Here is a 12,320-nt window from a genome sequence, read left to right on the forward strand (position 1 = left end):
CTGAATAGTCAGCTCCCATAATAATAATTGGACTCAGAGGAAAGAGCTTACAAGGCAGTAATTAGAGACAGGCCAGAGAAAAGGGCAGGCTTTCAGCCTCTGGCTTTTACGGAGGGACAGCTGAAGGCAGAAATTGCCATCTTTGGGCACATCAACACAGCCACATCCATGAGGGCCCCCCAGAACCTTTAGGAAGAAGAGGGAAGGGGCTCTGTACCCATCCTGGCTGTACCCCTGCGATGGCTGAGCCACACGTGACAGGCACACACGGGTGAGTCAGGGAAAGAAATGCCACAACACCCCCTCACAGCAAATATTGCTCATACCTGGGGTCAGAACATGCCCTTCCAGGAAAAGAATGGAATGGCACCGCCTGCTTTTCTAACACCTATGCAAAGAGGCTCTAGCCACCTACACATACAAGTCACCACTGAGCTCTACAGAAATTGTCTGGGGCAAAGCGCTGCCTTGCTCTAATCCGTGCTGCAAAGCACTGCCAGCAGTGTGCCCAACCTGGAGAGGCTGGCAGCAGCCAGGTGGGCACAGGATCAAGAACTGAGTGCCCTGTACACAATACACCAAGTTCTTTTTCCAGGAGGCGTGTAATGCATGATCTGAAATTAATGCCTTGACATACAGACACGCCTACACCTCATCCTCAAGCCCAGCAGTGCTCAGCAACCTCTCACACCTCTCCTGGCCACGTGCAGATCCCCCTGGGCCATCTCTAAGTCTTCCCAGTTTGTACGATGGAACAATTTTCAAAACGATTTGACTCACTGCAAGCAGTTCAGATTTGATACTGTGCAGTGCCTGACAAAGCAAGGAACTGAGGACAAGTCACTATTCAAATTAATTCTAAACAAACATGAATGAAAAAGCAGGGATTCTGGAGCCCATAAAAACACTGGGATTTCACACAAAAGCCCTCAAGTCACCTTATGTGCAAACCCTTAGTGCAACCTCTGTCTGTGGCCCAGCTGCGTGTGGCAGCTTCGGGCTTTCTCAACAGGCTGCAAATTTCAACACATTTCAACATAACAGCCAGCAATGCTAAATTAAGGGAAACACAGGATTCAAATACATTCTCCTTTTGGTTGTTTTAAGACAGCAAAGCACATCTCAACTAAAAAGCTTGAGATGGCAGAAAGCAACAAACAGCAAAGCAAAGCTATCAAAGAATTCCACCTGCCAGACAGCAGCATCAGGTTACGCAAAGCACCTGGCCTCATGTTCCTTCACCAATAAATTACTGATTTGAACTCAAAAAATAAAAAAAAAAAGAAAGCCTCAAAGTAGGTAATAACTCTGTTATGCACTTCTTACAACTTCTGCACACAGGTAGGCACCAAACTAGTTAAGCAGCATATGCTGCATGAGAGGAAAACCCAGTGTTACTACTAAATAATAAACACCATTACATAATGTTTATAAATATATTTAGATACTCTATATATGGTATTTTTTACAAACACATAGTCATTTTTAAGTAGTAAGTCATAGAGGCAATCTTGGTCTCAATTACCAACATAACACCTTTTTGGTGTCTGATACCAGTTTGTGCCACTTCTATCTGGTACAGAGGGCGTGGAAAAAACAAGTCGCGCATCTAGATGGAAAAAGCTTAGCACACCAGAGCAGCAGCTTTGGAGCCACATGCTACATCCTCCTCAAGTTCTGTGAGTTTTCTTCCAATACTGGAAGGGAAGCTACAAAATGCAAAATGAACACCAGGAAACTCAAATTCAGCCTGTAGTGGTTCACACTTCCACTGGGGAAAAACTAAGGAGAAGAGATGCTAAAGGAAACAGCAAATTACTAAAAGCCACTGTATTTAACATCCTAGGTCACATGAGTGTGGAGTGCATGAATCAAAAATCATGCTGTATAAAGTACCGATTGTTGCAGTATTGATTGGCAGATGGGTTTTCAGAGTAAATGTACTGCATGAGAGCGAACTGAGTGCTAGGAAGGGCCCTTCCATTGGCTCAAAATGGCTTTGACAAAGGAATCGCAAAACCTTCCAGCATCTGCGGGAACAGACCTGCACACAGAGGGGAGGCTGCCTTCGAAATGTTGTCTGGGCTTGCCAGGAAGTAATTCCCTCTTGCTCTTGGAAGGACATTGTGTATTTCTAACAGGTTTCCACAAAGCACAACGCATTTATTATGGAAAACAAACAGCCAGCTCCTTACCTGAGCCATCAGGAATGGACCTCACAAAGGTGGGAAGCATCTTCACCGCAGCTGTGGGGTTAAAATCCCTGGAGAGGCCGTTCTTCATCTCCCTCCTGAAGCGAGCCATGACGTCCAGCAGTGTTTCGTCCGAGAGCCGCATGGCGTAGAGGTACTTATCAATCTGGGGAAGACACACACCAGCCCAGAGTGAAAGGCTGCCCTGAGATGCTCTACTGGGGCTGTACCTCTCTTTAATTGCAAGGATAGTGGGCAGCCCCAGCATGGCCCTGGGGTTCTGGCCAAGCTGACAACACAGCCACACGCTTACTGCCTTATCTTCTGACTCAAAATCATGGAAAATGTACAAGTCTGGGGCCTGCTGAGGTGAGCTCCATCCTACTGTCTTCCCAAGGCACAACTCAGTCCCACATCACTTTGCCTCCTCTCTTTCACACAAAACCATCTGCCATAGCCTCAGACCACCACCTCCAGCCCTTGCCCCCACTTCTCAGCTCTCCTGACTGTCCATGAGGTAAGCAGCTGGAACTAAAAATCCCTCTTTTGGTACCTTGTCCCAGCTGGGGTGATGTGGGTTTGAAGCCTTACACTGGGAAGGACTTGCCACAGTAGTTTTGGGGCTACATCACAGGCTGAGAAATTATTTTCATGTAGCAGATCACTTCCCCTATCCCATTCCAAACACCAGAGGGTTTGGAAAGACAGAACCTGACTGGGGCAAGTGGCACCTTCCTTCTCAAGACAAAACATTAAATTAGAAGTTGTTGACTTCTCCCTTGTGGCTTCCAATGAGAGCAGCTTGTTTTACCTCCCTGGAAAAAGGAGGCGGTTCTAGTTTTCCAGCAATATTGCTTTCCATAATATTACAACCACCATCACTGTCAGGAAGACTGAGAGATGCTTTGATGCCTGAACAATACAACATGGCCTTGAGGGGTTCTTGCCAAACACACCTCCCACCCTTTTTACCTCAGCTGCCAGTCTACTCTTGCCTTGTTTCTTTACCTTGGAAATTTGGTTCCACAAATGGCTCAGATAGAAGCCACACCTTTGGGATCACTTCTGCTCGCAGCTTAGCAAGACTGAAAAAATAAAGCCCTGCCCATGTTGTCTGTCCTCAGCAAAACTGGAAAAGCCACCTCATTTTAAACCCCAGGCCAGCTCTGTGCCGAGGCTCCATGTGTCTCCTCAGCTGCTGTGGAAGCCTCGAGAGCAGCTCATCTCCAAGTTGGCATTACGTCTTACAAGACCAAGGCCACAATAAACCACTTTACATGAAACATACATACACAAGCACTCCATATACTGGGGACTTTGAGATAGGAAGCGATGAATAATGCCCTTCAGAAAGGAAATGCAATCAAAACGTCATTAAACCCTAAACTGACCATAAAACAGGCACCAATTTAATTACTCATACAGAAAGTACTCCAGCCCACCCCACTCAAGGTCTCCTCAAAGACAGTACCTCCCTGAGCCAGACACCCTCCTGCCATGACCCAGCACTTATTTACACAGGCAAGGCAGAAGGCATGGAGAGTGCAGCTGGGCACAGTTACCCAGCCTGAGCCCGAACCACAGGGCTGGGGGCCAGGCAAGCCTGGACCACAGGGGACACAGCCAGAGGCTGCACAAGCTGTGAACTTCCCAATGTCATTGCTTGCAGAGGAACAATACCATGATTGATAACACCACGATGAAATGAGACCGTGCATTTTCCCCACGAACCGGTGACGTGACGGTGCAGGCGTACAGCTGAAGGGTAGAAGAGCTGAGCTCAGGTTCTCTGCAACACAGGCCAAATGCAGACCCCAGGGCAGCATCCCCACATCCCTGCTGTGTCCCTGTGCCGCCCTCATGGGCTGACAGCCCCTTCACAGCAACAACCACAGCCAGCCACTGGCATCATCTCACTCCAAGAATAAAAAACCCGGATGGGATGCGCCCTCTCTGCAGCCCCAAACGCTGCTGGGGTAGATGCAGAGGCTGGAGTCCAGCTAAGCAAGAAGGTCTCTCCTTCATGGCAAACCCTGCCATGGATTTTTTTAGCAGAGTGTGTAAAGCCATGATGTCAGAGCATGAGGATACTCCCTTTAAAAGGAGCGAGGGAACCAACCTCTTTTATCAGGCTGAGCTTCCAGCAGCCCACGCTGCCGCTCAGAGGGATGATTCCCCAGATCTCCCGGTGAAAGCTACAGCAAACATCACTCACAGTCAGACCTCACCGTGCAATTAATACACCCCTCTAACAAAGCCCCACTGCTGCATCCTCCTCCCAAAAGCAGGGCGGAAGGATTCCCGCTCACCGAAAGCCCTGTTGTGAGCGCAGGTTGTGGCGTTTGCACAGTCAGGACTGACGAGCCCATTCTCCCCACCTCTGCCCCTGTGCTGCCCTCAGCAGCAAGGCAAAACGGGAGGGAGGGCTCTTTCTGCTGCCGTGAGAGACCAATGAGCGCTGCCAGCGCCCTTACATAATTGGGCTGGACCCTCCTGCACGCAGGGAGAGCATCGCGCTCCATGGCACCCAGGCCATCCATCTCCACCGCCGAGATCCCCGGGGCGGGGACACTGAGCCTCTGCTTGAAAAAAAAAAGTCACTCCTATGTGTAAATAGCTTCTAAAAACCACGTAAAACTAGGGAGAAAAAAATAGGGGAAAAAAAAAAGCCGGTTTTGTTTGTTTATTTTTTTTCCTCCCAGGCGGGAAGACGGTTAGTTATCCCAGCAGTGCAGCCCTCCAAGGGAAAACTCCCAGCAAACAGCCATAAATAACCTGAGGCGGGGGGAGCCGGAGGCTGGATTATGGGATGGAGGTCTAATAACTCCCTGCTCTGCCGGCAATAAAAGCCGATCACACACACAGTACGCAGAGGGAAGCAGTGGAAAGGCTGCCCAGGACAGACAGGAGCTGCCGGCAGCACCCAAGCAGCCCAAGCAGCTGAGACAGGTGCCAGCCCTTCCCAGGGGATGGCACAGGGCAGCAACAATTTCAGACAGGCAGCTGTGTGGGCAAGGAGCAGAAAACACTCCTTTATTTAGCTGCCACCTCAGAGTCACTCCCTGAGGAAGGGCATCTTCGCAGATTGCCACTATGGGAGTCCTCCAAGAGCTCAATCACTTTTTTTTTCTCTTTTTCTTAAAAGAAACCAAACCAAAACAAACCAGAGACAGAATCTGTGAGCAATTTTTTTTTAAACTGGATTTCATCATCTGAACCACATTCATGCGTTTCTTCCTGGTCACATAGGAAAGATGCAGTTTGTACTTGGGAAAAAGAAGTTTCTGAAAATCCAGTCACTGCAGCAGTTGTGAATAATTATGAGACAGGCAGCACTAAAGGCTTAAACCTAAGGGCCATTCCTCAAACTCATACCTCATACCCTGACAGCAGTCAACGGTATCCAAGAAGAGAGCACTCCCACAACAATTCCAGAAATTATTAGCACCTATTTTACTGAGACAGCCCTCATAACCAAAACCCTTCACCGTGAAAACATTCTTCTGCAGAACTAATCATACTCCTTTCAGCATGAGGAAGATTCATCAGGAGCCAAAGCATGTTAAAACAAGCAGTTTAGACATTTTGAAATTGTTTGTGCTTAATTATGATTTATCAGATTGCTTCCTAAAAAGCCTTTACAGGGGCAGGTTGCCAATACAGGGCTCTTATCTATACCGGTTGCTGCTTTTATACTCCATTCCATCACTTTTTTTTTTTCAAGGTTAAACATCTACATGTCACTCCTTAATCCCAAGATCTTTTTCTTCACTCAGGTAAAGACAGCAAAAACATATTGTTCCCCTGACAGACAGAAACCAGGCAACACCTAGAGGCTCCCTTTGCTGGGGCCAGCTATGGCAGGTACAAACCTGTTGGAAACAAAAGGCAGCTTTACAAAGCTCTCCTGCACACAGGCCAGTGGCACAGATGCCACGGAGTCCCCAGTTCCTCAGGATGGGAGTCAGCTCTTTAGGGAAATGGTGAGTACAGCTGAGTTTGTGTCAAGTCCCCTGGCCGAGCGAGGATGCTGAGCTCCAGCTGCTGCCCCAGGAGTGTCACAAAAATTCAGGGAACAGATGTCTGCAAAAACATCTGGATAATTTAAGCTGCTTGGACCACATGTGTATTCACACAGTACAGGACACCAGACACTGCCAGCTTGCTGCTGCACACTAAGGTGAGATGGAAATGCCATTACAGGTGGTTTCACTGGAAAACACTCCCTTACTGGGGCCACAGGGCTCACGCCATGAATGACCCCTTCCTTCAATGCTACACCTCCACTCTGCCTACTCCTCCTGCTTGCCATGACTCATCTTGCAAAACACTCCAAAAATTACAAATTTGAATAAAAAACACAGTGAAAACTGAAGGGGGTACACACAAACACAGCAGAACCAGTACAGAAGCACTAGTTCTTAGATGAAGGTTTTCCCCAGGGCCTGAAACCACCAGACCCATCCATGCTTCCCACCACAGAAAGGTAGCTGCAGAGCATTAGTGCTACACAGGGATGGGAATTAAAAAAAAAAAAAGAAGGAAAAGAAGGTCGTGAGAGAAAAAGATGTTCAGCCTTGGCTCGTGGGTACTTTTAACCTGTCCACACCCCTCCTTGTGACCCACAGCAGCATCCTTAAGGTGACCTGCCAGCTGTGCCACCAAACGCTGAGCCGATGGCTGTGATGGACCAGCGAGGCAGAGGAGCAGCCACGGCATCCAGGAGCCCCACGGGGCAGCACGGAGAGCAGGGACAACGCCTTGGTTGGCAGCCCTGAGCCACAGGCACGTACCAGCAGAAAGTGCTGCTCTTCCGGGAGCAGGGAGGAGAGGGAGGGACCTTGAAATGAAGCCGTGCAGGCACGTATCCTTGGAAGCAGCACACTGATGGAGCACAGACCTCACAAGCAGCACGCTGAGATGCAGCAAGAGCACTTTTGCCCCACGGGGAACCGGGGAATGGAGCCCCACCAGCTCCCAGCAGCTGTGGGGCAGCAGAGCCTCTGGCTGCCACAGACATCCTCCCTACAGGACAGCCAAAACCGAGGAGACTCAATATCCGTTCCAAAAGGACACAAACAGGAAAAGATGTCTTACATCCTCTAAAAACAGTAGCCTGCTTTCTTGACTTTTCAAGTGGGTTTTATTTGTTTTCTTCACTTTTCCAGACAAAACCAGATTGATCCATAAGAATGCTTTACAGCTCCCTGGCCAAACGGTTTTCCATGCTGTCATACAATAGCAGCCCCACGGTGCCAAGCCAGCCTGCAATAAATAACCACCAGAACGCCGCAGAGTTTCCCTGTGCCTTTCTGCCGCTCCTTGGCCACCAGGCACACTCGTGCTTATCTGGGCGTTCTAAATATAACATACCCAGCGAGACAGAGAAGGCCTTAGCCAGGCATGCACGCCTGGCACCAGCAGCAGCACTCACAAATCCTGCAGGAGAAGGAACATAGCGGGCCTGGGCATGGGGAGAGCCACGTACGTGGGGCCAGGAGGAGCAGAACGCCTCTGGCTCCTCGCAAGAGCCGCTGAGCGGAAAAGCAAAAGACCTAAAGCACACGGAAGGAGACGTGGAAACCGTGGGAAACGCCTTTTTTTTTCCCCCAGTTTTTTTTTCAGGTTTTCTCCGAGGGAGGAGTGGGCACGGGTGAGCATGCCCTGAGTGGGGCAGGGTGGGTCACCCACACACTGGAGCTGAGGTCTCCCCAGGCACAGCCCAAAGGGATGAGGTGCTCTCCTCCTGCTGAGGAGATTCTCAAGCCCCAAGAACACTACAAACCACTACTACTAACGCTGTCACTGAGGCTTTCCCGAAATATTCTAGGGATGCCTTCAGCCACACGCCCAGGTGGGTCACCCGGCAGCGCCTGGGGAGGTGGCAGAGGGGAAGCCTCTGCTTCCTGACGTCAGCCCGACTCATCGACATTTGCAATTATTTTCCCAATTTGTGTCCCCACATCCTAGCCCCAGGCTCCCCGCTCCCTACAGCTCAGCAATATGCTCATCCAGGACCTAACTGCCATGTTTTTATTTATCCTGTGCTCCGCACCCTTTTCCTTGTGGCCGTGATCGATGCCAGGGCTGTACCAACCACACAGCAGCAGCCACCCAACGCTGAAGGAAAAGAAGCCTATAGAAATGCTTCTTTTAAGCACAACTGACAACCATTTCCTGTAAATTCCGATCCTGCAGCGGCACATAATTCAAAAACTACCTGCTCCTTGCCTGCTGGAGCAGGGATGCTCGCAGACATCCTTGGAAGGAAGGGGAAATCCCCTTTGCGGGGATGCTGGTGCCTAGGAAAACCAGAAGCCATCATCCGCACCCCTCACTACCAAAGCCCCCAGGTCCTGCCTGTGCATCCATCATCCACACCCCACTCCCATCCCATCGGATGCTCTGGAGGGCTTAAACCCGGGGTGATCCCTCCTTTCTCCGGCAGCTGGCTGCCTCTGGGGACAAAGCAACGAAACCAACGTGCGGAGGGGAAAAAAAAATTAAAACAATTTAAAAAAAAATTAAAATCAAGCGGCGCGGGCGGGGGGCGGCCCTCGGGCGGGGGATGTCCATCTAACCTTTTTGACCTGGTCCTCCTTCAGCTCCGTGAAGTAGTAGGCCAGGAGCTGGGCGGCGATCATCCTGCCGGCTGCAGCGGCGGCTCGGCGCACGCAGCGATGCGGGGCCCGGGGATGGCCGCGCCGAGCCGAGCCGAGCCGAGCGCCGCCCCTTCCTCCTCCTCCTCCTCCTCCTCCTCAGGGCCAGCCCGGCCCCGCCCGGCGGGACGTGCCGGCTGCTCGGCCCCGCTCCTGGCCCGGAGGAGAAGGAGGGCAGGGCCCTGACGTACCCCACAGGGCCTCTACGGCAGCCATGGAGATGGGCTGCTGAAGGCTTCCTTGAGGGGGAAATTTAAAAAAATAGGAAAAAAGAAACAAAAATCCTTCTTGGTAGCCAAGGGCAGTGGCATCCTGGCCTGCGGCAGGGATGGTGTGGGCAGCAGGAGCAGGGCAATGGTTCTGGTGGGGCTGCGCCTCGAGCACTCTGCCCAGGTCTGGGCCCCTGAATTCGGGAAGGCCCTTGAGCGTGTCCAGAGAAAGGCAGCGGAGCTGGGGAGGGGTCTGAGCACAAATCTGAGAGACTGGCTGCAGGATTGGGGTGTTGAGCCTGGAGAGAAGAGGGCTCAGGGATACCTCTCTACAACTCCCTGCCAGGAGTCTGTGGGGAGCAGCGGACAGGATGAGAGGATACAGCTTTAAGGAGGAATTTCTTTACAGAAAGGGTGATTAGACATTGGAATGGGCTGCTCAGGGGAGTGGTGGGGTCCCTTTCCCTGGAGAGTCTAAGGAAAGATTAGACATTGATGGTGTTAGGCCTAGGCGCTCTCAGGCACATCGTGTGATTCCTACAGCAATCCTGTGCAGGGCCAGGAATCAGATCCTTGTGGGTCCCTTCCAGCTCAGGATATCCTGTGATTCTATGATGATGGAGAGGACTTCTCTTCCCCACATGTACTGCCCACAATTTGCCATGTTGGAGCGCATTCCCCAGCACTCCAAGGAGACATCCAGCACCATGAGGGCTCTGAGGGCCACCACACATAAACCAAGTGACACTTGGTCAAAAAGCTAAAAGCGAAAGGCCAAATTCAGATGACAAGTGACACATGTCAGCGGCCCACGGGGCTCTTGGCTGCACCCTGTCCATGCACAGGAACACACACCCATGCAAAGGGTGGTGATGCTGGAGGTGTGATTTGCATGCAGATTGTCTACCACAGCCCAAGTGATTAAAAATCTGCCTCTTGAATTTCCGGCTTCCTTTTCAGTGCTGCTTTAATTAAATGGTTTCACTGGCCAAAATCAAGAGCTGGTTTGGCAGGCATATCCCCCTTCAGACTGCCCTAGTCACTGCAGGCAGGGTGGGCAGGATTTCCTTCTCTGGCTCCAAATTCAGAGAGATTTTCAACAAGAGTTTCACTGCTCTGCACATGTTACCCCTCCTCATTTGCTTGGCAAGCTAAGGAGCAAACCCAGCCGTGCTCCCCAGTGCAGCCAGGTTGTCTTGAGTGCCCTGCCACCAGGGCAGGAGCTCACAGGTGGCACAGGACATGGGGCTGAGCTGAATCATCGGAGTGTCCAGCCACGTCACCCAATCCCTTACACAGACTGACTGAGCTCTCCTTCAGATGTAATTCACTGCTCAGTCACGCTCCTCCTCTTCTTCTGGTCAGGAGCTATCTTTAATTCCCAGCCAAGCTTGCTCCTGTTTTCAATCCATCTGTCATCTGCTAAGCCTTATCTTTCATCTGAAATCACTCTCCTCACTCTCGGGTGTTCGCTTTCTATAAATACTCTGAAAGTAACCCTACACATTCACAGCTTTTGCTTCACTAGGTAAGGCAGACTTAGCTCTTTGTGGTCTGAATGCTGCCTGATGCTGTTCAATTCCCACAGGTTTTATGTTAGTGGAGCTGCCTCTACATGAGGTTTACAAGTGCTACTATCGATCTCCAGCTCAGATACCTTAAACACCACCTACATACACGATACTCCCCTCAGTTACCTTGCTGCAGGAATGTTTATTCATTTAAAACACTTGGTTGTTGTCAACTAATCTTTGACCAAATGGAAGGAATTCAAAGCATCCCCTCTGGCTCTCAAGGAATTTGAATCAGACAGCTAAAATACTCAGAGTGGTCTTCTCTTTGACATGACATCTACTGTAAGAACATGCAAGAGGAGGACGTTTGTTTTCTTTGTCTGCCAAAATTGTGACTTGGAAGTGAATTCGGGATGTCATAGATCACTAAAGTGGCCTCTGGCTCCCTGATCATTTGTACTTCAACATATTTCCAAACTCAGAAACAACAGGTTTCCTTTAAGCTACAAGAAGCAAAAAATAAATTCAAAACATCACTAGACAAGCCCTCTTGATTCTGTGTCATGAAAATAAAACCCGCACACATCACAACCCCCCAAATAAATTTAAGAATTAAGTCTACACTGGGGCAGGAGGGGGTTCATGAGACAAAGTCAAAAGCAATTAAGGGATGGTTAAACAAGTATTGCAAATAATTGGGTTTGTCGTCAGTTGTTGAGCATGGCATTCAGGAAAAATAAACTTGACAGAGTAAAAGCCACGAGAGAAAATGTAACAGTCCATCCAAGGCAAAACAGCTGAAATATTTAAACGTGTGGTATTTTTAAACTGCTCCATGCAAGGTTAAGAGCGCATGACCAGCTCCGATGCTGTAACCAGTACTGGGATGAATGAGCTTCCCCACTGCCAGAGAGCTGGAAGGGCAGCCAAAGATCCCTGTGGACACCCCAACCTTTGGCAAGCTCTCCTCACTGCCAGGCAAGCAGTGAGGCTCAGGTGTTATTTTTGGGGGGCCTGGGAGGAGCTGTGCCCGGCAGAAGCAGCCAGCTCTTCACCTCTGCCTGCCTGAGTCTGGTACTGCTGCAGCATCCAGCCCTGGGTTTTCCCTTCTGCTTCACTGGAAGGGATCAATTCAGCAGCCAATTAATTACCAGCACCTCAGGTAGTCTGCCAGGCATCCAGCAGGCTATTTTGAAAGCCACTGTCCTTTAAGACAAATTACTGGAGGCTGACTGTGACACTTGATGACTTGCAGCTATTTTGATTGAGCTCTAATCTTATTGGCCCCATTTAATGCTACCCAAGTGTTTCAGCTGACTGAAGTAACTCTGAACCAGCTCTGCTGGATGTGGGTAAGATTTTTTTTGCCCCCCTTTGCCTGTTTCTTCATTAAATGTTCACTGCTCTATACAAGTCTGCATTTCAATTAAACTATACAATGAGGGTTTTTTTTTTTTGTTGTTGTTTAAATCTTACCACGTAGTTTTGAGGTACACAGCTGATAGATGCTGCCTACTTTTGTAAGAAAAAAATTAAGTTGTAGTTGAGTTTGCTGGGGGATTTTTTTAGGTGTTTGGAAAATGGTTGATCCTCTTTTCTCCCACATTGCATTTTTCTTTCAGTTCTCAAAGCAGAGTGAAGGAAAGCAACATCATCATAGACTCCAAGTTCCCAGTCAATGACAGCAGTTCTCACTAACGAGGGAAAGCTCCCATTCCAGGGTAGGAAACCAGGTTCTGGCACAGA

At 49.7% G+C, this 12,320-nt stretch overlaps 1 protein-coding gene across 1 annotated transcript in view; it reads right to left on the reverse strand.

The window, feature by feature from the left end:
- LOC116999280 (hexokinase-1) overlaps nucleotides 1-8,946 on the reverse strand; it is a 35,456-nt gene extending 26,510 nt beyond the window's left edge. Inside the window, exons 1-2 of the mRNA XM_033065781.1 lie at nucleotides 8,774-8,946; nucleotides 2,196-2,358 (exon numbers count right to left, since the gene is read on the reverse strand). Of these exons, the coding sequence (XP_032921672.1) occupies nucleotides 2,196-2,358; nucleotides 8,774-8,836 (226 nt within the window). The 5' untranslated portion in view covers nucleotides 8,837-8,946. The remainder of the gene's footprint in view (nucleotides 1-2,195; nucleotides 2,359-8,773) is intronic.
- Nucleotides 8,947-12,320: the final 3,374 nt, after the last annotated feature.

The sequence above is a fragment of the Catharus ustulatus genome, chromosome 8 (assembly GCF_009819885.2).
Source record: "Catharus ustulatus isolate bCatUst1 chromosome 8, bCatUst1.pri.v2, whole genome shotgun sequence".
NCBI lineage: Eukaryota > Metazoa > Chordata > Aves > Passeriformes > Turdidae > Catharus > Catharus ustulatus.